The sequence below is a fragment of the Nerophis ophidion genome, linkage group LG02, assembly GCF_033978795.1.
Source record: "Nerophis ophidion isolate RoL-2023_Sa linkage group LG02, RoL_Noph_v1.0, whole genome shotgun sequence".
Lineage (NCBI taxonomy): Eukaryota > Metazoa > Chordata > Actinopteri > Syngnathiformes > Syngnathidae > Nerophis > Nerophis ophidion.
In genome coordinates this window covers 23,614,316-23,639,850 of record NC_084612.1, presented here as the reverse complement: position 1 = coordinate 23,639,850, position 25,535 = coordinate 23,614,316, and the positions used below count along the sequence as shown (strand labels likewise).

The following is a 25,535-nucleotide window of genomic DNA, read 5'->3' as shown; positions in this document are numbered from 1 at the left end:
CTACTGAAATGCTTTTACATACACTACTGAAATGCTCTCACATAAACAACTAAAATGCTCTCACATAAACAACTAAAATGTTTTACTCTCACACACACACACACACACACCACTTTCGTGTGAGAAACAGCAATTTTAGTAGTATGTGTGCAAGGATTTCCGTTATATGTATGAGAGCATCTTACCAGTGTGTATGAGAGGATCTTACCAGTGTATATGAGAGCATCCTACCTATGTGTGTGAGCGACATAGCATTCCGTTTCCGGTCACCAATAATGCCCGCCCCTTTTCAGTTGAAAAAAAAAAAAAAAAAAAAGCCAAGTTGTTTGTGAACAAAATGTCTGCCTAACTGCCGACAAGTAGCTTAACCGAGGCAGGTGCTCTACTTCATAATTTGAGGGCTTCAGCGGCGAATATAAGAACGCTTTCAATGAAACAAGGGTCGGGCTTCCGCCGTGGGTTGCACCTGCGTGCCGCGACATCTGAGCGGCCACTTTCTCCTCCCGACAGCCAAGCAGCCTGGAGCACTCGTTCCGTTGCGATAGTGCACCGTCTGCAGCATTATCAAGCACAACCTTCCGGCTCATGGACATCGGGGCAAGAGGAGGAAAAGGTAATTAGACATTATTTATTTCTAAATGACTGTTGAATCCCACGAAATGTAAGGCGACATGGCATTGTAGCCATTAAACAGTTAGCCTTGTGTGCCTCCACTACAAACAAGTTAGCAACTAGTGTTTCTGCGGCTCCTAAGAGTCTGACATCTATTGCAAACTTGCCGTTTGTCTCGGAGGAAACGGAAAAAATAATGTCCGTTGCTATGGTAACATGTCGAAATGTGAGTCACGTCGTGGTACGTCAGTAGCTGATCGAATAGTAATAATAATAGATTACATTTATTTATCGCTTTTATTTGGACTAGATAAGGGGTCCCCAAACTCCGGCCCGCTGCTGGAATTATTATTTTTTGTATTATTACTTTAAATCTATCTTTTTTAATCAATTTTTTGATGTCCCCTAGCCGCTCAAGCAAATCATATTGTCTAAAAATGCATTTTCCTGTATGACTTATATTTTCTTAGCTGTTTTCATGTGATCTGATTGTTACATTCTAATATTTCAGAGACAGCTGCATGACCATTTCAACAAAGACGGAATACACAACCTCTAGATTCATGGAAGTTTGCTTCCAAACAACTTCTTTGCATCTCAATGCAAGGGGGGCAGACACCACTTCAGCTGTGGCATTCAGGTGTCATTAATAATGCAGGAATCCATCAAACTATAAGCAGCATTTTGATGCTGACAACTACTTTGGCATTGATGAAGAAGGTCCACTACCTGAACTCCAGAAAAATAATAACATTGTAATTCCAGACATAGATGTAAACATTAGTGAGATGACAAAGAACATTTTTCAACAAGTGAACCCACTTGAAAATGATGGCAATTGTGGAATAGACATTTTCACTTCAATTCTGCACATTATTCAGTGAACAACATGGGAATTGTATGGTTTGTTAAAATGTTTTCTTCACTTGTGGAGTGTATTCTGCGAATTAAGGTTTTATTTAAACATTTTGTAAAAAATTAAAAAAAAGGACCTATTACACAGACCTCTATGAAGTTGCCCACTTTATTATTGCAAATATCAAAACAACACTGCAATATGTTTGTTCTGTAAATACTTGTTTCCACCATTGAGGTTTTTAAGATATTTTAAAATACATGTTCTGACTAGTGATGTCATCCAGCCACCCCCCACACACCACCACCACACACACCTTGTCAAAATCTCCCCAAACTTGTCCTAAACGTTTGTGCTACACAATTTTTTGTCTTATGATTATTATGTTAGGGGCTAGGTGTAAATATTAACACATTAACTTAAACTATAATTTTAGAAAAAAAATATCTATTGTCTGACTACAAGAAACATTGAAAAGTATATGAATAATAAGTCATTAGGAACCTTTTTTGAGCAAAAAAAAAAAAAGATGATTCATATGTTTATGTAAAATTTATTGAATATTCCAATCAATATATTTGTGTGCAGGGAGGTTCCATGAATCCAGAGGTTGTGTATTCCGTCCTTGTTGAAATGGTCATGCAGCTGCGTGGTGACTCTGAAATAAGAATGTAACAATCAGATCACACTCACAGTATCATGTTAGACCCGCTTGACATCCATTGCTTTCATTGATTGATTGATTGATATGTGTATATATATACATATACATATACATATGTATATATATACACATACATATGTATATATATATACACACATACATATGTATATATATATATATAAATATATATATATATATATATATATATATATAAATACATACATATCCATATGTATACAATATATATATATATATATATATATATATATATATATATATATATAAGTTGATTGGCAACACAAAAAATTGGCCCTAGCGTGTGAATGTGAGTGTGAATGTTGTCTGTCTATCTGTGTTGGCCCTGTGATGAGGTGGCGACTTGTCCAGGGTGTACCCCGCCTTCCGCCCGATTGTAGCTGAGATAGGCGCCAGCGCCCCCCGCGACCCCGAAAGGGAATAAGCGGTAGAAAATGGATGGATGGATGGATGGATATAAGTTGACACAGGTATATAGTTGACAAAGGGGTAGATCTTGCTTTGGTTTTTGGCTGGGACCAGGCATTTTGGGCCCATAAAGGTTTGTGACCACTGGTATACTGTCCACCCGCCAAATCTTATGAGATCCAATACAAGAGCTGGATCAAAAAGTATTCATTCAATTAACCTCTAATACCTACCTTTGATTAGCACTGTTGGAGAGCTATTCATTTTTGTGATTTATTTTTCCCTCTCGGGGGATATCGGAGAGCACAGGAAAATGTTATTCAAACAACGCAAATATTTTTTTTTGGTGGAATTGGTTCTGCTGAACATCTTTCATGCTACAAAAACTGTACATACACAAGTTGATATTGCCCTATTGTGATTGTGTACTGTACCTCTCTGCTTTTTAACCTCAGAAACAGCTCTCCATAGTGATGGGTCAAATGATACTGAAGCATAGATCCCTTGTAAAACACAAGGAGTGACACTGTGATCCATAATGTGTCACACTTTCTCACTTTAATAAAAAAATAAAAAATCACGTGCTGTGTAATTTTACTTTGAAGCACCAAACTGTGTTTTTCAGGAAGTCCTTTTCAACTTACAAGTAACAGCTCGTACTAAAAGAAGGAGTGGTAGGATTGACAGTTTTTTGTCGTCAATGATCTCAATGGAATTAAGAAAAATAAAAGTTCCTAAGTGTGCGATCATTTTAACTGTATAGCGCAAATTGACTGTAATTTCCGGACTATAGAGCAGACACATCGTACTAAAAGGTGCAGATTTATACGTGGCAAAATTAAGTAATATTCATACAGAAAGATTCTGTAAATGTTTATTTATAATTAATTGTTTCCAAACTGTGTCTGTAACATGATCTGTAAAACGGCTGATCAAACAAAACAGTAGTTATCAATGTTCTTCTTTTTCTGTTTACTATTTGGCTCATTGACCAGAGTTGTGTGTTTCGTAGTCACACCAATTTGTTTAAAAAAAACAATTATTTTCATTTGCTAACTATTAATTTTGTTTACAGTTCAAATGTACCCTAGTAACCTTTTAAAACTGGAGGATGGAACTATGTCAATCCAGCCAGTGAGTGTCCCAAACACTCACTGAGACATTATTTACCCATCGCAGCTTTTACTTTGTATGATGTTCTACAGCATCGTCCACCAATGCAAACTACAATCAAAATAAACATACTGTTAAATAATAGCTACCTTACGGTGTCAATCAAAACTGAGCGTTATTAGCTTTAAAAATAAATGTTTGTATTGAGTGTATTTAGCATGGCCGTATGTATTTTAGAAGTGTTCGCCTTGTAAAGGACATGATGTTCATCTTTTATCTTAAGTGGTAATTACATATTTTGTACACATTCTTGCTTGTGATATGGATGCCACATCCTATCATTTGGCTTTCATTCATCAAGCTGTCTTGTAAGACAAAGACACTATGTAAGCCGCCAAGCACCCTCAAAATGTCACTAACACACTAGAATAATTTCAGATTAGGAGTGTTTTTTTGTGTGCGTGAGTGTGTGTTTGGCGTCATAAATACCCTGAATCACAGAGCTGCCAATTGCACCATCAAATTTTTTGGTTACTTATATTTGTAGAAAAAGGTTTGTTTTTCTGTCCTTCTCTGCGCTAAGGTCAGGGTTGCATGTGACATGCTAGCAGTCGATGTGATGTAGACCAGTGGTTCCCAAATGGGGGTACGCGAACCCCTTGGGGTACTTGAAGGTATAACAAGGGGTACGTGAGATTTTTCAAAACTATTCTAAAAATAGCAACAATTCAAAAATCCATTATAAATAAATTTATTCAGTAATACTTCAAGGAATTATGAATGTAAGTTCATAAACTGTGAAAAGAAATGCAACAATGCAGTATTCAGTGTTGACAGTTAGATTTTTTGTGGACAATTTCCATAAATATTAATGTTAAAGATTTCTTTTTTTGTGAAGAAATGTTTAGAATAGGTTCATGAATCCAGATGGATCTCTATTACAATCCCCAAAGAGGGCACTTTAAAGGCCTACTGAAAGCCACTACTACCGACCACACAGTCTGATAGTTTACTGTATATATCAATGATGAAATCTTAACATTGCAACACATGCCAATACGGCCGGTTTAGTTTACTAAATTGCAATTTTAAATTTCCCGCGAAGTATACTGTTGAAAACGTTGCGGAATGATGACGCGTATGACAACGCGTGCGCGTGACGTCACCGTTTGTAGCAGACATGTTCTTCCAGCGCCGCTCACGACTAAATGTCGTCTGCTTTAATCGCATAATTACACAGTATTTTGGACATCTGTGTTGCTGAATCTTTTGCAATTTGTTCAATTAATAATGGAGAATTCAAAGAAGAAAGATGTAGGTGGGAAGCGGTGTATTGCAGCTGACTTTAGCAACACAAACACAGCCGGTGTTTCCTTGTTTACATTCCCGAAGGTGAAGCTTTACTATGGAACAGAGCGGTCAAGCGAACATGGTTCTCTACCACATGTCAACCGGCAGGTTTCGGTGAGAAAATGGTGGTAATAAGTCGGCTCTTACCGTAGACATAAGCGGAGCTTGCGTCCTCCTGCAGCTGCGGACTCTCTTACCTTCTCCCACCGGAGACACTGGCGGTCACCACACCCGTGGCCACACCCCTCCGACTTTCAGGTACCATAGAATCTCACTAAAACACTAGTAACACAATAAGCAGATAAGGGATTTTCCAGAATTATCATGGTAAATGTGTCTAATAACGTGTGAATCGCTCCCACTGCCCTCGCCTTTTTTTTGTTTCTTCTATTCCTTCACTCTTACTATCCTCATCCACAAATCTTTCATCCTCGCTCAAATTAATGGGGAAATTGTCGCTTTATCGGTCCGAATCGCTCTCGCTGCTGGTGGCTATGATTGTAAACAATGTGAGGAGCTCCACAACCCGTGACATCAGGTGCAAATAGTCTGCTACTCCCGGTACGAGCAAGGCTTTTTTATTAGCGACCAAAAGTTGCGAACTTTATCGTCGATGTTCTCTACTAAATCCTTTCAGCAAAAATATGGCAATATCGTGAAATGATCGAGTATGACACATAGAATGGACCTGCTATCCCCGTTTAAATACAAACCCCGTTTCCATATGAGTTGGGAAATTGTGTTAGATGTAAATATAAACGGAATACAATGATTTGCAAATCATTTTCAACCCATATTCAGTTGAATATGCTACAAAGACAACATATTTGATGTTCAAACTAATAAACATTTTTTTTTTTGCAAATAATCATTAACTTTAGAATTTGATGCCAGCAACACGTGAAAAAGAAGTTGGGAAAGGTAGCAATCAATACTGATAAAGTTGAAAAATTCTCATCAAACACTTATTTGGAACATCCCACAGGTGTGCAGGCTAATTGGGAACAGGTGGGGGCCATGATTGGGTATAAAAGCAGCTTCCATGAAATGCTAAGTAATTCACAAACAAGGACGGGGCGAGGGTCACCAATTTGTAAGCAAATTGTCGAACAGTTTTAGAACAACATTTCTCAAGTAGCTATTGCAAGGAATTTAGGGATTTTACCATCTACGGTCCGTAAAATCATCTAAAGGTACAGAGAACTTGGAGAAATCACTGCACGTAAGCGATGGTATTACGGAAACGATGATCCTTCAGGCAGTACTGCATCAAAAACAGACATCAATGTGTAAAGAATATCACCACATGGGCTCAGGAACACTTCATAAAACCACTGTCAGTAACTACAGTTGGTTTCTACATCTGTAAGTGCAAGTTAAAACTTTACTATGCAAAGCAAAACCCATTTATCAACAACACCAAGGAACGCCACTGGCTTGGGTGGGCCAGAGCTCATCTAAGATGGACTGATGCAAAGAGGAAAGGTGTTCTGTGGTCTGACGAGTCCACATTTCAAATTATATTTGGAAACAGAGGACGTGGTGTACTCCAGAATAAAGAGGAAAATAACCATTTGGATTGTTATAGGCGCAGATTTCAAAAGCCAGCATCTCTGATGGTATGGGGGTGCATTAGTGCCCAAGGCATGTGTAACTTACACATCTGTGAAGGCACCATTAATGCTGAATGGTCCATACAGGTTTTGGAGCAACATATGTTGTCATCCAAGCAACGTTATCATGGACGCCCCTGCTTATTTCAGCAAGACAATGCCAAGCCACGTGTTACAACAGCGTGGCTTCGTAAAAAAAGAGTGTGGGTACTTTCCTGGCCCGCCTGCAGTCCAGACATGTCTCCCATCAAAAATGTGTGGCGCATTATGAAGCGTAAAAAACGACAGCGGAGACCCCGGACTGTTGAACGACTGAAGCTCTACATAAAACAAGAATGGGAAAGAATTCCACTTTTAAAGCTTCAACAATTAGTTTCCTCCGTTCCCAAATGTTTATTGAGTGTTGTTAAAAGAAAAGGTGATGTAACACAGTGGTGAACATGCCCTTTCCCAACTACTTTGGCACGTGTTGCAGCCGTGGAATTCTAAGTTAATTATCATTTGCAAAAAAAAATAAAGTTTGTGAGTTTGAACATCAAATATCTTGTCTTTGTAGTGCATTCAACTAAATATGGGTTGAAAATGATTTGCAAATCATTGTATTCTGTTTATATTTACATCTAACACAATTTCCCAACTCATATGGAAACAGGGTTTGTAAGAAAATCTCATTTCAGTAGGCCTTTAAGTTGATGATTACTTCTGTGTAAAAATCTTTATTTATAATTGAACCACTTGTTTATTTTTCAACAACTTTTTAGTTATTTTGATATCTTTTTCTTCCCAAATAGTTCAAGAAAGACCACTACAAATGAGCAATATTTTTGCACTGTTTTGCAATTTAATAAATCAGAAACTAATATCATAGTGCTGTATTTTACTTCTTTATCTATTTTTTTCAACCAAAAATGCCTTGCTCTGATTAGGGGGTACTTGAATTAAAAAACTGTTCACAGGGGTACATCACTGAAAAAAGGTTGAGAACCACTTTTGTAGACCATGCAGGTGTCTTCAGTATTGACAGTGCTCCGTAGAAGGGAAAAGTTCTAAATAAATTCAAGTGTGTTAAGTACTAGTTGTTTTTGTTATCCTTATGTGCATGTGTGGAGTGTTTCATGATTTGCTTATGCAGGACATGTTTTTTATAAGCTGCAAAACTTGAACTCGTTAGATGAAATAAACAGTTCTCTTCATTATAGATTAGGGTTGTACGTTATAAACCGGTATTAGTGTAGTACCGCGATACTAATGAATCATATTCGGTGCTATACTGCCTCTGAATAAGAAATAAGAAACATATGTTTAATGTACCGTAACATTTATTGTTAAAATAAAGCCAATAGTGCAATTTTTTGTGGTCCACTTTATTTGGAAAAGTACCGAAAAGTATCAAAATAGTTTTAGTACCGGTGGCAAAATATCGGTATCTGGACAACACTATTAAATGACAAATGGGTTATACTTGTATAGCGCTTTTCTATCTTCAAGGTACTCAGAGCGCTTTGACACTATTTCCACAATTACCCATTCACACACACATTCAAACACTGATGGCGGTTGCTGCCATGCATGGCCCTAACTACGACCCATCACGAGCAAGGTTGAAGTGTCTCGCCCAAGGACACAACGGACTTGCCGAGGTTGGTAGAAGGTGGGGATCGAACCAAGAAGCCTCAGGTTGCTGGCACGGCCACTCTCCCAACTGCCCCACACCATCTGGACAACATTATTATAGATCAACTAAGTACATCACACAATCTTCATTTGAAGTGAATTCCTATGTTTTAAGTTTATATTGAACTGTTTTAGACCTCTGTTCTGTCATTCCTACATGTTCTGCCTTGTGGCGCTTCTTCGCTTTATTTGCTCATTTCATTAATGAAACACTCTAAACAAGTGAGTAAAGCCTTGTGTGTTTATATCAGAATGTCTGCATCCTGAATGAAGAAACTCAACTGGAACAGTTTGTCTCTTGTTGTTGCTCCCCCCACTTGCGCAACTGTTACTTCAACCAAAATATGTGTGGTTCCTCTCGCGGGATGGAAAAGTGAGAAAATGACCGCTTTATTTCACTGTTTTACATCATAATCACATAATTAGTGTTCATTATTAACAGCTAGGCTCTGTATTGGCTGTCATTTGTTGTCTAAGTAATGGAGGTTACGATCAATCTGGTGACCAAAATTGCCTTCTTTTCCAGGATAAGACCAGAGTGGTTTCTCCTATAATCGATGTCATCAACATGGACAACTTCCAGTACGTAGGAGCTTCGGCTGATCTGAAAGGAGGTACAGTATGCGGCATGGTCGCAACATGGCTGCATGAGATGCATTTAACGTTGTGTAGTTTTCAGATTTTTAGCATTGTCTAGATCGAGAGATCCTCATTTTAGTATTCTGCCAGTTTATTGGACAATCCAATCCAATCCACTTCATTTATGTAGTACATTTAAAAAAAAAATAAAGTTTCACAAAGTGATGCACAGGAATTAAAACACACATTTAGAAGAGGGATAAAACTAGGGAGAGTCTATTGTAAAAAACAACAACATTCAAGTACCAAGAGAATACATACATAAAATAGACAAAAATCACGCAACTCTCATGCTGGTTTAAAAGCGGAGGAGTAAAAATATGTTATAAGATGTGATTTAAAACTCATTAGCGAGGTAGCTGTTCGAATACCAAGAGGGATATTCTTTCAAAGTTTTGTGACCACAGCAGAAAAAGAACAATCACCTCTGGATTTTAGCTAGGTCTTTGGGAATAAGAAACTGGTCAGCTGACCTCAAAGACTTTGTGGGGGTGTAAAGTTTTAAAAGGTCTGAAATAATATTGTGGCGCTAATCTTTTAAGAGATTTAAAAACAAACAATGCAATTTTAAAACTAATATTAAAATCTACTGGGAGCCAGTGAAGGGGTGCTAAAATGGCGGTAATGTGCTCATGTTTTTTAGTGCCTGTTAAAATGCAAACAGCAGCATTTGGACTAGCTGTAATCCAGCGATTGAAGCCTGGTTCACACCAACATAGAGGGAGTTGCAGTACTCCAAACATGATTTAATAAAAGCATGGATTACCCACTCAAAGTCATTAAAAGATAAAACTGAATACATTTTTGCTATAAGTCTTAGATGATAAAATCTGGACTGTACAAAAGAGTTAAAGTGCTGTTCCAATTTAAAATCATTGTCCAACTTAAAACCAAGATGTGTGACTGTGGGTTTAAAATAACGTGTTAAAGAAAATGCTTTGTGTCTTTGTGTGGATTTTTAGGTTTCGACTGGAATTTGGTGTTTAAATGGGATTACATGACACTGGACCAGAGACGAGCAAGACAAGGCAACCCTATCGCCCCCATAAAGTAAGACACACACATATTTTAAAGGTCCTACATTGTACTTCTTTTCAGCAATATCAAATGGGTCTGAGAGGTCCCACAATGGTATTGAAAATGTGTTGTCCAAATCTACTGTAGTCTTGATGCTGGAATTAGACAGTTAAACGTGTTTTCAGTAGCCGTATGGGGAACACACCGTTTTGTCAAGCATTTTCTTTAACACGTTATTTTAAACCCACAGTCACACATCTTGGTTTTGTGTCTTTCGCTTTAATAATGATCTGTTTGTCAGTGTGCGGGGATCAAAGAAGTGCTATAGTGCAGTGGTCCCCAACCACCGGTACAGGGCCGCGGATCGATTGGTACCGGGCCGCAGAATAATTTTTTATTAATTTTTATTGTTTTTTAATTTAAAAAAATTTTTTTTTTTTTTTTTTAATTTTTATTAAAACAACATAAAAAACACAAGGTAATTAGTGCACCAACCCCAAAAAAACTTCCCTTTTTCATGACAAAAAACTCCCTTTTTCATGACAAAGGAAAAAAGTAAAAAAAATAAAATAAAATCAATCCCCCACCCACCCTCGCCAGGCCGCGGAACAAATTATCAAGCGTTGACCGGTCCGCAGCCACAATAAGGTTGGGGACCACTGCTATAGTATAATACAAACCAAATTTGAAACAATAAAAGCTCAGGCATTAAAATAGATAATATGCTAAGAATAAACACAATCAGTGAAGCAAGCAGAAAAAACACAAAACATGCAATATACTTGGTGTCTATTTTAGGTATTAAAAAAAAACTTGGTTGAAAGATTTCCTTCTGAGTTGTAGTACTTTTTGAACACATTCAACAATACCCCGATAATATTGATAACCGTGATCATTTTGGTTCCGATAACCATGATATGAAATGTTCATATTGTTCTATCTCTAGTCCAAATAGATGCTAGGACTGCACAATTAATCAAATTTTATCATATTTTTTGGCTGGTTTCAATAGATGAAGGTGATCCTCTGCAATATTAGCATTTATAAAAAGGATGCTATTTTGCATAACAAATTAGGAACTTTCACAGCCCATGGCAGCAGTAAAGCGACTGAGGCCAGAGGCCATTGTGTACAAACCCCGTTTTCATATAAGTTGGGAAATTGTGTTAGATGTAAGTATAAATGGGATACAATGTTTTGCAAATCCTTTTCAACCCATATTCAGTTGAATGCACTACAAAGACAACATATTTGATGTTCAAACTCACAAACTTTTTATTTTTTTTTTGCAAATAATAATTTGCAAGAATTTCATGGCTGCAACACGTGCCAAAGTAGTTGGGAAAGGACATGTTCACCACTGTGTTACATCACCTTTTCTTTTAACAACACTCAATAAATGTTTGGGAACTGAGGAAACTAATTGTTGAAGCTTTGAAAGTGGAATTCTTTCCCATTCTTGTTTTATGTAGAGCTTCAGTCGTTCAACAGTCCGGGGTCTCCGGTGTCGTATTTTACGCTTCATAATGCGCCACACATTTTCCATGGGAGACAGATCTGGACTGCAGGCGGGCCAGGAAAGTACCCGCACTCTTTTACTACAAAACCACGCTGTTGTAACACGTGGCTTGGCATTGTTTTGCTGAAATAAGCAGGGGCGTCCATGATAACGTTACTTGGATGACAACATATGTTGCTCCAAAAGCTGTATGGACCATTCAGCATTAATGGGGCCTCCACAGATGTGTAAGTTACCCATGCCTTGGGCACTAATACACCCCCATACCATCACAGATGCTGTCTTTTGAACTTTACGCCTATAACAATCCGGATGGTTATTTTCCTCTTTGTTCCGGAGGACACCACGTCCACAGCTTCCAAATATAATTGGAAATGTGGACTTGTCAGACCACAGGACACTTTTCCACTTTGCTTCAGTCCATCTTAGATGAGCTCAGGCCCAGCGAAGCAGGCGGCGTTTCTGGGTGCTGTTGATAAATGGGTTTGGCTTTGCATGGTAGAGTTTTAACTTGCACTTACAAATGTAGCGACCAACTAAAGTTACTGACAGTGGTTTTATAAAGTGTTCCTGAGCCCATGTGGTGATATCCTTTACACACTGATGTCTGTTTTTGATGCAGTACCGCCTGTGGGATCAAAGGTCTGTAATATCATCGCTTACGTGCAGTGATTTCTCCAGATTGTCTGAACCTTTTGAGGATTTTACGGACCATGGATGGTAAAATCCCTAAATTCCTTGCAATAGCTCGTTGAGAAATGTTGTTCTAAAACTGTTCGACAATTTGCTTACAAAGTGGTGACCCTCGCCCCATCCTTGTTTGTGAATTACTAATAATTTCATGGAAGCTGCTTTTATACACAATCATGGCACCCACCTGTTCCCAATTCGCCTGCACATCTGTGGGATGTTCCAGATAAGTGTTTGATGAGCATTCCTCAACTTTATCAGTATTTATTGCCACCTTTCCCAAATTCGTTGTCACGTGGTGCTGGCATCAAATTCTAAAGTAAATAATTTTTTGCAAAAAAAAAATTTTTTATGAGTTTGAACATCAAATATCTTGTCTTTGCAGCATATTCAACTGAATATGGGTTGAAAATGATTTGCAAATCATTGTATTCCGTTTATATTTACATCTAACACAATTTCCCAACTCATATGGAAACAGGGTTTGTACGTGCACAGAGCTCCATGACCACTCCTTCAGGCATTAGTAAACTTTTTCTGTGCGGCTGCAGCCGGTCGCCTTGTGTCACCGCCCCGACTTATGTGGAGTCGAGCTCGGCATGCAATAACGACTGCAACACGCTGCTTTGCTTGTCTGCTTGGAGTCGCTCTTGCAGGACTAACAGTTAGACATCATGCTAAATAGTCTGGAGATACTTTTCCATCGAGTGCCAACAATTCTCACCGGCCTGGAACAGGGTTTTCAGTTCATGATGTGCGGCCACCTGCGGAATGTTGCTTTGAAAACAACCAGCAAAAAGTTATTTATAGGCATCATGCAATGATAATAAGATGAAATGTTAATTCTGGTTGTCAACAAAAAGCATAGATTTGTCTTTAAATACAGATGTACAGCAACCGTTATTTAGCCTTTATATTAGACTATTTTATTACATATTACATAATGACGTTACATTCACTCGCCACCCGGACCCCACTACCGCAAGTAGATTGCCGACCGGCGAGAAATACCGTTTTAAAAAACATAATGAATAATCGTGATTTCAGTATTAACAAAAAATAATAATGATCATTTTTTTTACCGAAATCGTGCAGCTCTGATAAATGCTATTATACATATAACAGCATAAGGTGTTGGACAGGAGGACACAAACATTAGCAACACTAGTGTAGCTGGTGAGCTACAGTGCTAACATTAGTTGTAATTTATCAGCATGCGAACTTAGCATAGTCAATTATTTTAAGATGTGTAGCAAAGCTTGCTTTTTTTTTGTACAGAGCTGTCTTTTTTTACTGTGGTGTATGTGCATAGCATCTAGCTTGAGGCGAGTCAGAGGTGGTGTCATGTCCATGATGATGGAGGATTTTTTTTCAAGATGTTAGAAAAATAAAAAACGACTGTTTTAAAAGCCTCTTTGTTGAAAAGTAGAATAAACTTGTGAGGGATATATTAGATTTTTCTTACGTTGAAAAATCCAGGGACACATTCTGTTGGAACATTGATAAAATATATTCTGCATGTTTGGGGCCCGTCAAAATATTAATGCTCACAACTTTCTTTCATCTCCTGTGTAATAGACCAAAACCAGCGTTTTCCTGACTTTTCCTGTCTCACCTTTCAGGACTCCCATGATAGCTGGAGGTCTGTTCGTCATGGATAAGGATTACTTTGAGCATTTAGGGAAATATGACATGATGATGGATGTCTGGGGAGGAGAAAATTTGGGTGAGTTCAACATCAAGCCACTTACGTCATTAAGTCAGTAGAATCAAAAACTCATAATGCATTATATAGACACATGTAACAATGTTTTGATCAGGGTTTTATGCTGCCTATTCCGATACTGATCATCCATGAGTGAGATCGGCTGATACCAATACCGCTCATGTACTAACTGTACATTTTCCCATTTATTTACAGTGAGTGCTATTGCTAGTGTAACAATATCAACACAATATTTAAACTAATTCCATGTTGCCTTCCATTACATACAATTTTTTTAGCAAAATAAATCAATCAATGCCACAGTAACTAAACAAAAGCAAACAATACTCTGTATAACTCTTTTAAATCCTTTGGTTTTTGCCCTCAAAATCCTCCTGTGTCCAAGGAATTATTACTTGAGTTTGTAAACATGAAAAAAAAACGACAACAAAATTGAGACAATAAAAATCTCTATCTAATTACTCTTGTTTCGATGATATACGGATACTACCTTTGGTATCAACACCACCATTTTATGGATCGACCCGTCCTCTTAAGCTCGTGCACTGTCTGTGAGAATGCTGACATACCAATAGTTGTTGTTATATTATCCTCTCTCTAAACTCTTATTAATCTACTTGTTACTTTCCTGTTAATCGCTGCTTACTTTCCGCTGCAACACACTTCCATCTACACAACTTGGAACTTTCCTAAACACTTATTGGTGTGGTTTCAAGCTACCTTAGTGGTTTGCCTAGCTATTGGCTTGCTTGTTCCTGGGTGGCTCTTGGTGTGTAACATGTTTAGCCTCATCTTCCAGTGATAATGAAATGGACGACGCTAGAAAATGCAGTTTATTTGCAGTGATAGAGATGATTATTATTCATTTGGGGGGGTGTTCAACACTGTGTTTGGAGTTGCTTTATTAGCTGCTGGCCGCTTGTCAGCCAGGAAACAAAAATAAATACAGTCTCACCCAGTCGGGATCTGTGTTTGTGATTGTCATTAAAAGACATAAATCGGTCATCACATATTTTCAACGAAAATCGTCCGATATCGATCAGCACATGATCGATCAGCACATCCCTAGACACATATACTGTAAGTATGTGGACACATGGTCATTATAATAAATGATTAACAGTGTGCCTGTAGGAATTTATGCCCATCCAAAAGAATGTTTATGAGTTCACTATCTCTGTTTTAGTTCATCCCAAAGGTGTTAACTGAGCTTTTTCCACACTTAACCAATCCTAGCATGCCTTTATGTACTTGGAACATAAATTGTCGTCCCCCAAACTGTACCCCCATAGTTATAAGCATACAAGTGTTAAAATTAAGTTTCAGGGGAGACTAAAAGGCATGTGTCTCAATACTTTTGTCCAAATAGTGACTGTCATAAAACATTTTTCTCCCTAATCCAAAATAAATTACGGAATTTGTCACGCCCACCCAGCTGTCCGACGTTGGCCTTCATTCTTCTTTTATGGTATTTTTAATGAACTGAGACTTCACACACTTGTTTTTATCACTTATTTAGATAAAGAAAATGTCAAAGAGGGAACCAGACACTGTTTCCACACGGCAAACATTTATGACGTGCTGATATCCCGCCGCTTTCAATAATACAATGTTGGTTTATTGGCCCGCTTGTGCTGTGTTTCAGAGATCTCATTTCGCGTGTGGCAGTGCGGCGGAAGTCTGGAAATCATCCCGTGCAGCAGAGTCGGACACGTTTTCAGAAAGCAACACCCGTATACCTTCCCTGGTGGCAGTGGCACGGTCTTTGCAAGGTAACACACACACACAGTAGACCGCAAGCTACCAATTACAGTCTCCCTTTAATGACCTTCATTAAGAGTGTTTAGGCAGTCAAATTCTAGTGTCGTGGAATTATGTCATTAGTTGTTAATGTTTAGCTGCTAAAGCCTAAAATCCAATTACACACTTATTATCCAGCAGTAACATTTTCACGCACCTACTGTTAATTGGATGTTCATTAAGCTTTTCTCATCTCATTTTAAAAAATCGTTGAATTGCACGTGTCTCAGTATGGGGCATACTTGAAGACATATTTAAACTGAGCAAGTTAGTACCTGTCACATGAGCTAGTGCCCTCATTGAAAATATTCCTACCTATTTTAGCTTTACAGCTGTCTGTTTGCACTCTTACACCAGTCTTAGAATTAAGCCAATCTATTAGGTCAACAATTACAGGCAGAAACCAACAGACTTGTTATTGTGTAGAGTACAACTAAATAGTGTGAAATCCTATTCAGTGCAATATAAATCAAAACAATTACCTCTGCCTGAATTGTACAGTTAACTGCCTGATATAGACATGAATATTGCACAGTTAATTGTAATAATTTGTAAGATTCACTTTTTAGATATTGCATTGGTGGGCTACACTAGACTAAAAGTCAGTGATTGAATAAGAAATAATTAATATAAGTAATCTGTTGGCTTCATAAAAGGTTTATTGCCTATACAAGAAATGTTTTCAGTAACATAATGGCATTCTTAACTGTCTTAAGTGTAAAAATAGATTAATAGTAAACATAAATATGTTCTCAACAAAGGCGTGGCATTTGCCTCACATATCTGTCAAATGTCACACAAGTGTAAGGAGAAGTAAACCACTCTAAAATCTAAAAAACAATAAAACAAGATGTAAGTGAGCCACTGTATGTAGTAAGTCAACCACTATTAGTCAACATAACAACAGTAACACTGGAGGATTAACTTTAAAGGTGAACACGCGTTGCAGATTTTTTATTTAACGCCGTCAGTTGCTACATGTGTGAAAAGAAGTTGAACTCTGTAAAACATAAAAACAACAAAACACTGCTTTAACTGTGATATGAAGTCGCTTATGGCGATGCTGGGGTCAGGCAATGTTTTAAGTAACATTTTAACATTTCCAATTGTCACACAACTGTAAAAAAAAGTTAACCACTTTTAGTAGTAAATATAAAAACAATTAAAGCTGCAAGCAGCATTGAACATGCTCTCCAACGCCGTGTAATTTGGGGTTATTGTGAGTTGGCGGGAAGGCATGACTCATGCGGTCACGTCCTTCCCGATGCCCCGACCCACCATCAAATATTCAGGCAGATTGGAGCTTGTGGAAGGAAGTTATCCATCCATCCATCCATATTCATCTGTTACCCGAGGTCGGGTCGCGGGGGCAGCAGCCTAAGCAGGGAAGCCCAGACTTCCCTCTCCCCAGTCATTTCGTCCAGCTCTTCCCGAGGTATCCCGAGGCGTTCCCAGGCCAGCCGGGAGCCATAGTCTCCCCAACGTGTCCTGGGTCTTCCCCGTGGCCTCCTACAAGTTGGACGTGCCCTAAACACCTCCCGAGGGAGGCGTTCGGGTGGCATCCTGACCAGATGCCCGAACCACGTCATCTGGCTACTCTCGATGTGGAGGAGCAGCGGCTTTACTTTGAGCTTTTCCCCGATGGCAGAGCTTCTCACACAATCTCTAAAGGAGAGCCCCTCCACCCCACGGAGGAAACTCATTTCGGCCGCTTGTACCCACGATCTTGTCTTTTCGGTCATAACCCAAGGCTCATGACCATAGGTGAGGATGGGAACGTAGATCGACCGGTAAATTGAGAGCTTTGCCTTCCGGCTCAGCTCCTTCTTCACCACAACGGATCGATACAGTGTCCGCATTACTGAAGACGCCACACCGATCCGCCTGTCGATCTCACGATCAACTCTTCCCTCACTTGTGAACAAGACTCCTAGGAACTTGAACTCCTCCACTTGGGGCAGGGTCTCCTCCCCAACCCGGAGATGGCACTCCACGCTTTTCCGGGCGAGAACCATGGACTCGGACTTGGAGGTGCTGATTCTCATCCCGGTCGCTTCACACTCTGCTGCGAACCCATCCAGTGAGACCTGAGGATCCTGGACAGACGAGGCCATCAGGACTACATCATCTGCAAAAAGCAGAGACCTAATCCTGCGACCACCTAACCAGAACCTCTCAATGCCTTGACTGCGCCTAGAAATTCCGTCCATAAAAGTTATAAACAGAATCGGTGACAAAGGACAGCTTTGGCGTAGTCCAACCCTCACTGGAAACGTGTCCGACTTACTGTGCAATGCGGACCAAGCTCTGACACTGATCGTACAGGGAGCGAACCGCCACAATCAGCCAGTCCGATACCCCATACTCTCTGAGCACTCCCCACAGGACTTCCCGAGGGACACGGTCAAATGCCGTCTCCAAGTCCACAAAGCACATGTCGACTGGTTGGGCAAACTCCCATGGACCCTCAAGGACCCTGCCGAGAGTATTGAGTTGGTCCACAGTTTCAAGACCAGGACGAAAATCACACTGTTCCTCCTGAATCCGAGGTTCGACTGTCTGGCGTAGCCTCCTCTCAAGTACACCTGAATGAATACACCTGAATAAAGGAAGTTATGATAGTTATAATTTTCCACAACAAGAAGGCCATGTTGGTGTCTATCAATGTCTAGTCATGATCAGTTACTGACCTTATGGGGAATTTTTCCTATCATTAACAATTTTTGTAAGAGACAAAACCATTTTTTTTTTGGCATTCTTATTTGTAATTATCAACTTGTTCTAAATGGCGAGCAATGCATCTAATAGGATCAATTGATTCTGCCTCTAAGTCACTTTAAAAATGCATCCAAAAAAACGCCAACAATTCTTCATATATGTTCCATAACCTGTATAATAACCAGGCCGTGGCAACAATGATATTGTAAGAGCAAACACTGAGGAACTGTTTTTCTAGCGTAGTAAGACATTGCCTTGCGACAGCATGCTACAGCATTATCCGTAAGCTAGCTTTTGCTTCAGCAATTGAAAGGCTTTTGAGTTTGTAATGCACAACACAATGCGATAGGACACCAATCTGTACTGACTGAAAAACATGAACAAACATAATACATTACGTATTAGCCCACATTTCATTTTTTGTTTGTACACAGCTAGCTTGACAGTGTCAAAGTCATGTACTGCATTTATCATAATCAATGTGGCAGTGACTTTCACGTTGGATAGTTTTCTGTTTGGTCCAGTAGCCCTGAATGTTTCTAGTTTGATTTTGATTATGCACTACATTTACGTCAACATTGCTTGGATCCAAGTTCCATATTTGTAGCGTCAAGTTACGCCGGTCGTCACTCTCTCAGCTTCCCACTGCTCCAACGTTTTACCGTCTCTTCGTGCTCGCTTTTATAACCAGCAGATCATCCCCCGTATATTCAGGTTCAAAAAGAGAAGATTGTGAATCCTCATTGTCCAAAAATATCAATCAATCAATCAATCAATGTTTACTTATATAGCCCTAAATCACTAGTGTCTCAAAGGGCTGCACAAACCACCACGACATCCTCGGTAGGCCCACATAAGGGCAAGGAAAACTCACACCCAGTGGGACGTCGGTGACAATAATGACTATGAGAACCTTAGAGAGGAGGAAAGCAATGGATGTCGAGCGGGTCTAACATGATACTGTGAAAGTTCAATCCACAATGGATCCAACACAGTCGCAAGAGTCCAGTCCAAAGCGGGTCCAACTCAGCAGCGAGAGTCCCGTTCACAGCGGAGCCACCAGGAAACCATCCCAAGCGGAGGCGGATCAGCAGCGCAGAGATGTCCCCAGCCGTTACACAGGCAAGCAGTACATGGTCACCGGATCGGACCGGACCCCCTCCACAAGGGAGAGTGGGACATAGAAGAAAAAGAAAAGAAACAGCAGATCAACTGGTCTAAAAAGGGAGTCTATTTAAAGGCTACAGTATACAAATGAGTTTTAAGGTGAGACTTAAATGCTTCTACTGAGGTGGCATCTCGAACTGTTACCGGGAGGGCATTCCAGAGTACTGGAGCCCGAACGGAAAACGCTCTATAGCCCGCAGACTTTTTTTGGGCTTTGGGAATCACTAATAAGCCGGAGTCCTTTGAACGCAGATTTCTTGCCGGGACATATGGTACAATACAATCGGCAAGATAGGATGGAGCTAGACCGTGTAGTATTTTATACGTAAGTAGTAAAACCTTAAAGTCACATCTTAAGTGCACAGGAAGCCAGTGCAGGTGAGCCAGTACAGGCGTAATGTGATCAAACTTTCTTGTTCTTGTCAAAAGTCTAGCAGCCGCATTTTGTACCAACTGTAATCTTTTAATGCTAGACATGGGGAGACCCGAAAATAATACGTTACAGTAGTCGAGGCGAGACGTAACAAACGCATGGATAATGATCTCAGCGTCTTTAGTGGACAGAATGGAGCGAATTTTAGCGATATTACGGAGATGAAAGAAGGCCGTTTTAGTAACGCTTTTAATGTGTGCCTCAAAGGAGAGAGTTGGGTCGAAGATAATACCCAGATTCTTTACCGTGTCGCCTTGTTTAATTGTTTGGTTGTCAAATGTTAGAGTTGTATTATTAAATAGAGTTCGGTGTCTAGCAGGACCGATAATCTGCATTTCCGTTTTTTTGGCGTTGAGTTGCAAAAAGTTAGCGGACATCCATTGTTTAATTTCATTAAGACACGCCTCCAGCTGACTACAATCCGGCGTGTTGGTCAGCTTTAGGGGCATGTAGAGTTGGGTGTCATCAGCATAACAGTGAAAGCTAACACCGTATTTGCGTATGATGTCACCTAGCGGCAGCATGTAGATGCTGAAGAGTGCAGGGCCAAGGACCGAACCCTGGGGAACTCCACACGTTACCTTAACGTAGTCCGAGGTCACATTGTTATGGGAGACACACTGCATCCTATCAGTAAGATAAGAGTTAAACCAAGACAGGGCTAAGTCTGACATACCGATTCGTGTTTTGATACGTTCTAATAAAATATTATGATCGACGGTATCGAAAGCAGCGCTAAGATCGAGGAGCAGCAACATAGATGACGCATCAGAATCCATCGTTAGCAATAGATCATTAGTCATTTTTGCGAGGGCTGTCTCCGTCGAGTGATTTGCCCTGAAACCGGATTGAAAGGTTTCACATAGATTGTTAGACGCTAAGTGTTCATTTAACTGCTCCGCAACAATTTTTTCGAGGATTTTTGAAATGAAGGGAAGGTGAGACACCGGTCGGTAGTTTACCATGAGGTCAGGATCGAGGTTAGGTCTTTTAAGGAGAGGATGAATAACCGCTTTTTTGAATGCTAGGGGAACAGTGCCCGAGGAAAGTGATAAGTTTATAATATTTAGCACTGATGGACCTAATAATACAAAGAGCTCCTTGATCAGTTTCCCAGGAAGAGGGTCAAGTAAACATGTTGTTTGTTTTATTCCATTTACACGTTGTAACAATTCCTCTAATGTTATTTCCTCAAAACGAGAGAAACTATTTTGGAGGGCAGTATCCGCCGTATATACAATCGTGTCAGTGTTAATAGAACCCCGTTGTAGCTGGGACGCATTGTCTTTAATCTCCTTTCTAATGACTTCAATTTTCTTACTAAAGAATTGCATAAAGTCATCAGCTGAGTGGGTTAAGCTACTGGAAGGAGTCCCTTGTTGGGTTAGCGATGCTACCGTACTAAACAAAAATTTAGGATCGTTTTTATTACGGTGGATGAGATTTGAGTAATAATTAGCTTTAGCTAAGGTAAGCATGCGTTTATAAGTTATTAAACCATCACTAAATGCTTGATGGTGCACCTCAAGTTTAGTCGTGCGCCATTTGCGTTCCAGCTTTCTGCATAATAATTTCTGAGCTCTAGTTTCTTCTGTAAACCACGGGGTGCGCTTTTTTGGAGCCTTTTTTAACTTTAGCGGTGCTATGTTATCAATGGTTTCGCGCAGGGCGTCGTTAAAATTGTTAGTGAGGTTATCAATAGAGCCCACATACTTTGGGAATGGTGCCATTACCGAGGGCAGTAGGTCAGCAAGAGTTGTCGTTGTGGCCGTATTAATGTTGCGGCTGCTATAGCAGTTATTATTATTATTAGTTTGACGAACATGCGTCTGAACCTCGAATTTTATAAGGTAATGATCGGACAATACTTTAGTATACGGGAGTATCGTAACTTTGGAAGCGGTGATCCCCTTGACAAGCACTAGGTCTATCGTATTACCGTTGCGATGCGTGGGTTCATTTATTATTTGTGTGAGACCACAGCTATCAATTATACTCTGGAGCGCTACGCACGGTGGGTCCGATGGGGTATTCATGTGGATATTAAAGTCCCCCATTATGATTATATTATCGGCGTGTGTCACTAGATCAGCAACGAACTCTGAGAATTCATTGATAAAGTCCGAACAGAGCCCTGGGGGGCGGTAGATAACAGCCAGGTGTAGAGGCAGCGGTGTGACAGACCTCATAGTAAGCACCTCAAACGATTTATATTTATTATTTATGTTAGGACTAAGGTTAAAGTTTTCGTTGTATATTAGTGCGACCCCCCCACCCCTTTTAAGCGGACGGGCAATATGCGCATGTGTAAAGTTAGGAGGACATGCCTCATTTAGCGCAAAAAAGTCGTTTGGTTTAAGCCAGGTTTCGCTGAGACCGATGACGTTAAGATTGTTGTCTCTGATAATATCATTAACTAACAACGTTTTGGGAGACAATGATCTTATGTTTAAAAAACCTACATTATAGGTAGTGGGCTGTTTTAGGGAATTTTTGATCAAATTATCCGTAGTAGCAATATTAATAATGTTGTGTTTATTATGCCCAGTGCATACAGTATAATTACGACCATATCTAGGAATTGATACGACGGGAATGTTCCGATTGTTTGATTGTTGCTTTGATAAACTGCACGCATCATGGTTAGCCACCTCAGTAACGGGGATGTTCCGATTGTTTGTTTGTTGCTTTGATAAACTGCACGCATCATAGTTAGCCTCCTCAGTAACGGGGATTTTCCGATTGTTTGTTTGTTGCTTTGATAAACTGCACGCATCATAGTTAGCCACCTCAGTAAAACACATGTCCAACTCTGAAACACTCAAAGCAGAAAAAACTTGTTCTAATTTAACAGACTCCTTACCCAGACCAGTAGTCTCGCATTTTCCATCTAAATCCGTCTTCAGGGTGGAGGGAAGTGGTGTACTGTGGGGATTAGCCTTCTGCTTTGTTTTTAGCCCCGCTCGACATCCGCGTTTCCGATCACACCGCTGGCGTCTGCTCCGTAGACGGCCCCCGCTGCTACTAGACTCCCCTGCTTCACAGGCCGCTGGATGTAGCCGCCGATGTATCCCCATGCTAGTTAGCATGTTTAGCACGCCCGCGTCTATCAGTCCAAAACGGCCCAATATGTCCATATCCAGAAGTGTCTGGCGGTCGTACGTGATCACGGAGTGACCACGATGTGAGCCAGCCATGAAGTATGCAGAACTGTCCGGCATTTCCGCCAAATGTTCCATCTTTAGCAAGAGCACCGCAGTGTCGCAGCCCGTCCGGGCGCCGCCATCTTGCCATACATAGTCATCTTTGTCATACATTACAAAGTCTACCATGATTATAACACACAGACGTTTGTTTCCGGAAGTCTAAAGTGCGTTGTTATAGGAACGGAATTAAATGCGCTGAGGAAATAAGTTCCAGTATTGCTTAAAATGACCAAAATACGGTAAATATGGTACATATTAGATATTGTTATGAATGTGTCTGTTACTACATTATATATATACTTGCAGTGTGAATATAAAATGTTGACAGAGGGTTTTAAAGGTTTTTTAGAGTTTCAAAGGCTACAATAGTGACTCCAACTAGACTCATCTTGCAGGGGCTTTTTTTAATCATCTCTTGAATAAAAATTCAAAAAAGATATGTGTGTTCTTGTTTCTCATTGTGAACGATAGGCACATTTCCAATAAAAGTGCAGTTCCCCTTTCAATCCTATATCAGTATGGAAGGTTTAATGGTTGATGGTGAGGAGCAATTTTTTCCGCCATGCTCTGCCCAACCACGAATGGGTATGAATACATTCTAACCTATGCAAAAATTTAGGGTGCCACAAGGCCTCTCCCACTACGAATGGGTTTGAACAGTTACTGACCCATAAGACACTCAGGGAGTCATCATCATTATCATTTGTCCCAAACAGGATCATAATCTGAATTTGTGAAGCTGAGTTACAAATGTTGAAAGTTTTGTGGCGGACTATCAGATCAATGTTTGGTGCCATGCTATATCCTAAAGCATAGGTAAAATTCCACAGCAATTTGTCATCGCTCATCCATCTAGTATCTGTCATTTTAACCATGGCATATGCATATTTGGTCATTGTCCCCAGGAGGAGTTTGTTACAGTATGACCCTATTTTTGGCCTGAAAATAGCCGAAGAAAACCGATATGGCCAACTTCCTGTTTATTTTTAAATATGGGTTCTTGAGACTTTTATGTGTATCTTGCTTGAAATGTCTATCATGACTGCTGGAAACTGGTAGTAGGGACTACTTTTTTAGTTTTTCAAGGGGGTGTAAGGAGTCCATTTTCAAATTTAGTTTGAGACCACAAAAATATAAAAGTTTTCGCCTTACTCGTCTAAATCGGTGAGTTTTTGTGCATGTTAAGTGCCTCAAAATGCGATCAAAGTGGAAAAATAATAATATTGTTAACTTAAATGACAAGGATGTATTGTAAAGGTGTGTTGCAGAGTTATCTCACACATTTTTTAGCACTGTCCATTGTCACAAAAGTGTAAAAAGAAGGTAACAACTTTGCTAACAAGTGACAGCGCTGTAGAGCCGCCTAACACATCTCATATTTTAACATTCCCTGTCAGTAGCTGCCTTTCCATTACCCCTATAAATGTGCAAAATCTAAATGTTGCAATAAGAAACTAGTAATGCCATGGTTCGAAAAACCTTCCGAATATTGCCCTCCCATGAGATGGTTTTTTAAACGTTTCGATATTCAAGTTTTTCGCAAAAGCATGAGGGAAACACTTTGTGCCGCATTTAGAGGTCACTTAAAAACCGAACGGGCGGGGAGTCAATGCAGGACAACCAGGGCAGACAGGTCGTCTTGGTCTCGCTTCCAATCAGTTGGCCGGGGGCGAGCGAGGTGGCACCGCTGCACCGAGCCGTCACGCGGGTACCCTCCCTGCAATAGAGGCCGACCCACAGGCTCATAGAGACTCACATGTTCGAACAAGTGTCTAGCGGGCCGTAAGGATGTTGCTTATGAGCGATAATCCGCTGCCTTTGTCTTCTATTGAATCCACGGCAACAGTGGTGGCTGCAATATCTTTCTATCTTCCATAAAGTGGAGTTTTCCGGGATGAGATATTATGAGAATTACAGCTCATGTTACAAAACAGTAAACACCCTTTATTGGAAACACCTACAAGTCGCAAGTGTACTTTATCGAAATTTTTGATATATCGCTTTTATTTTGCGAAAAACTGCAAAGCAAATGCAGCTATTGTCACGCAGGTGTAAAAATAAGTTAACCACATTAAAAATGCAAAACACTGCCTTATTTTTTATATAAAATTTGAAGGGAATGTTTTATGTTTTATCCGACTAGGTGCTCACATTCATTTTAGCATGTTTTAGCTAACATAAAATAAGTTAGCCAGCATTGATAGAAAACGATAAAATATTACACTGGTGTCAAACTCAAAGCCCCGCATGTAGCTACAGTTCTTCTTAATTGTTTAATTTTTCTAACGTGACAA

At 39.8% G+C, this 25,535-nt stretch overlaps 1 protein-coding gene and 1 long non-coding RNA gene across 2 annotated transcripts in view; both read left to right on the top strand.

Moving 5' to 3' along the window:
- The window catches only part of galnt2 (UDP-N-acetyl-alpha-D-galactosamine:polypeptide N-acetylgalactosaminyltransferase 2), a 145,190-nt gene that overhangs the window by 99,841 nt on the left and 19,814 nt on the right, over positions 1–25,535 (top strand). Inside the window, exons 8-11 of the mRNA XM_061879723.1 lie at positions 8,853–8,940; positions 9,928–10,015; positions 13,814–13,917; positions 15,563–15,689. Of these exons, the coding sequence (XP_061735707.1) occupies positions 8,853–8,940; positions 9,928–10,015; positions 13,814–13,917; positions 15,563–15,689 (407 nt within the window). The remainder of the gene's footprint in view (positions 1–8,852; positions 8,941–9,927; positions 10,016–13,813; positions 13,918–15,562; positions 15,690–25,535) is intronic.
- On the top strand, positions 490–1,610 carry LOC133538275 (uncharacterized). Its single transcript, XR_009802961.1, has 2 exons — positions 490–613; positions 1,124–1,610. It is a non-coding gene; the product is annotated as an uncharacterized LOC133538275 (long non-coding RNA).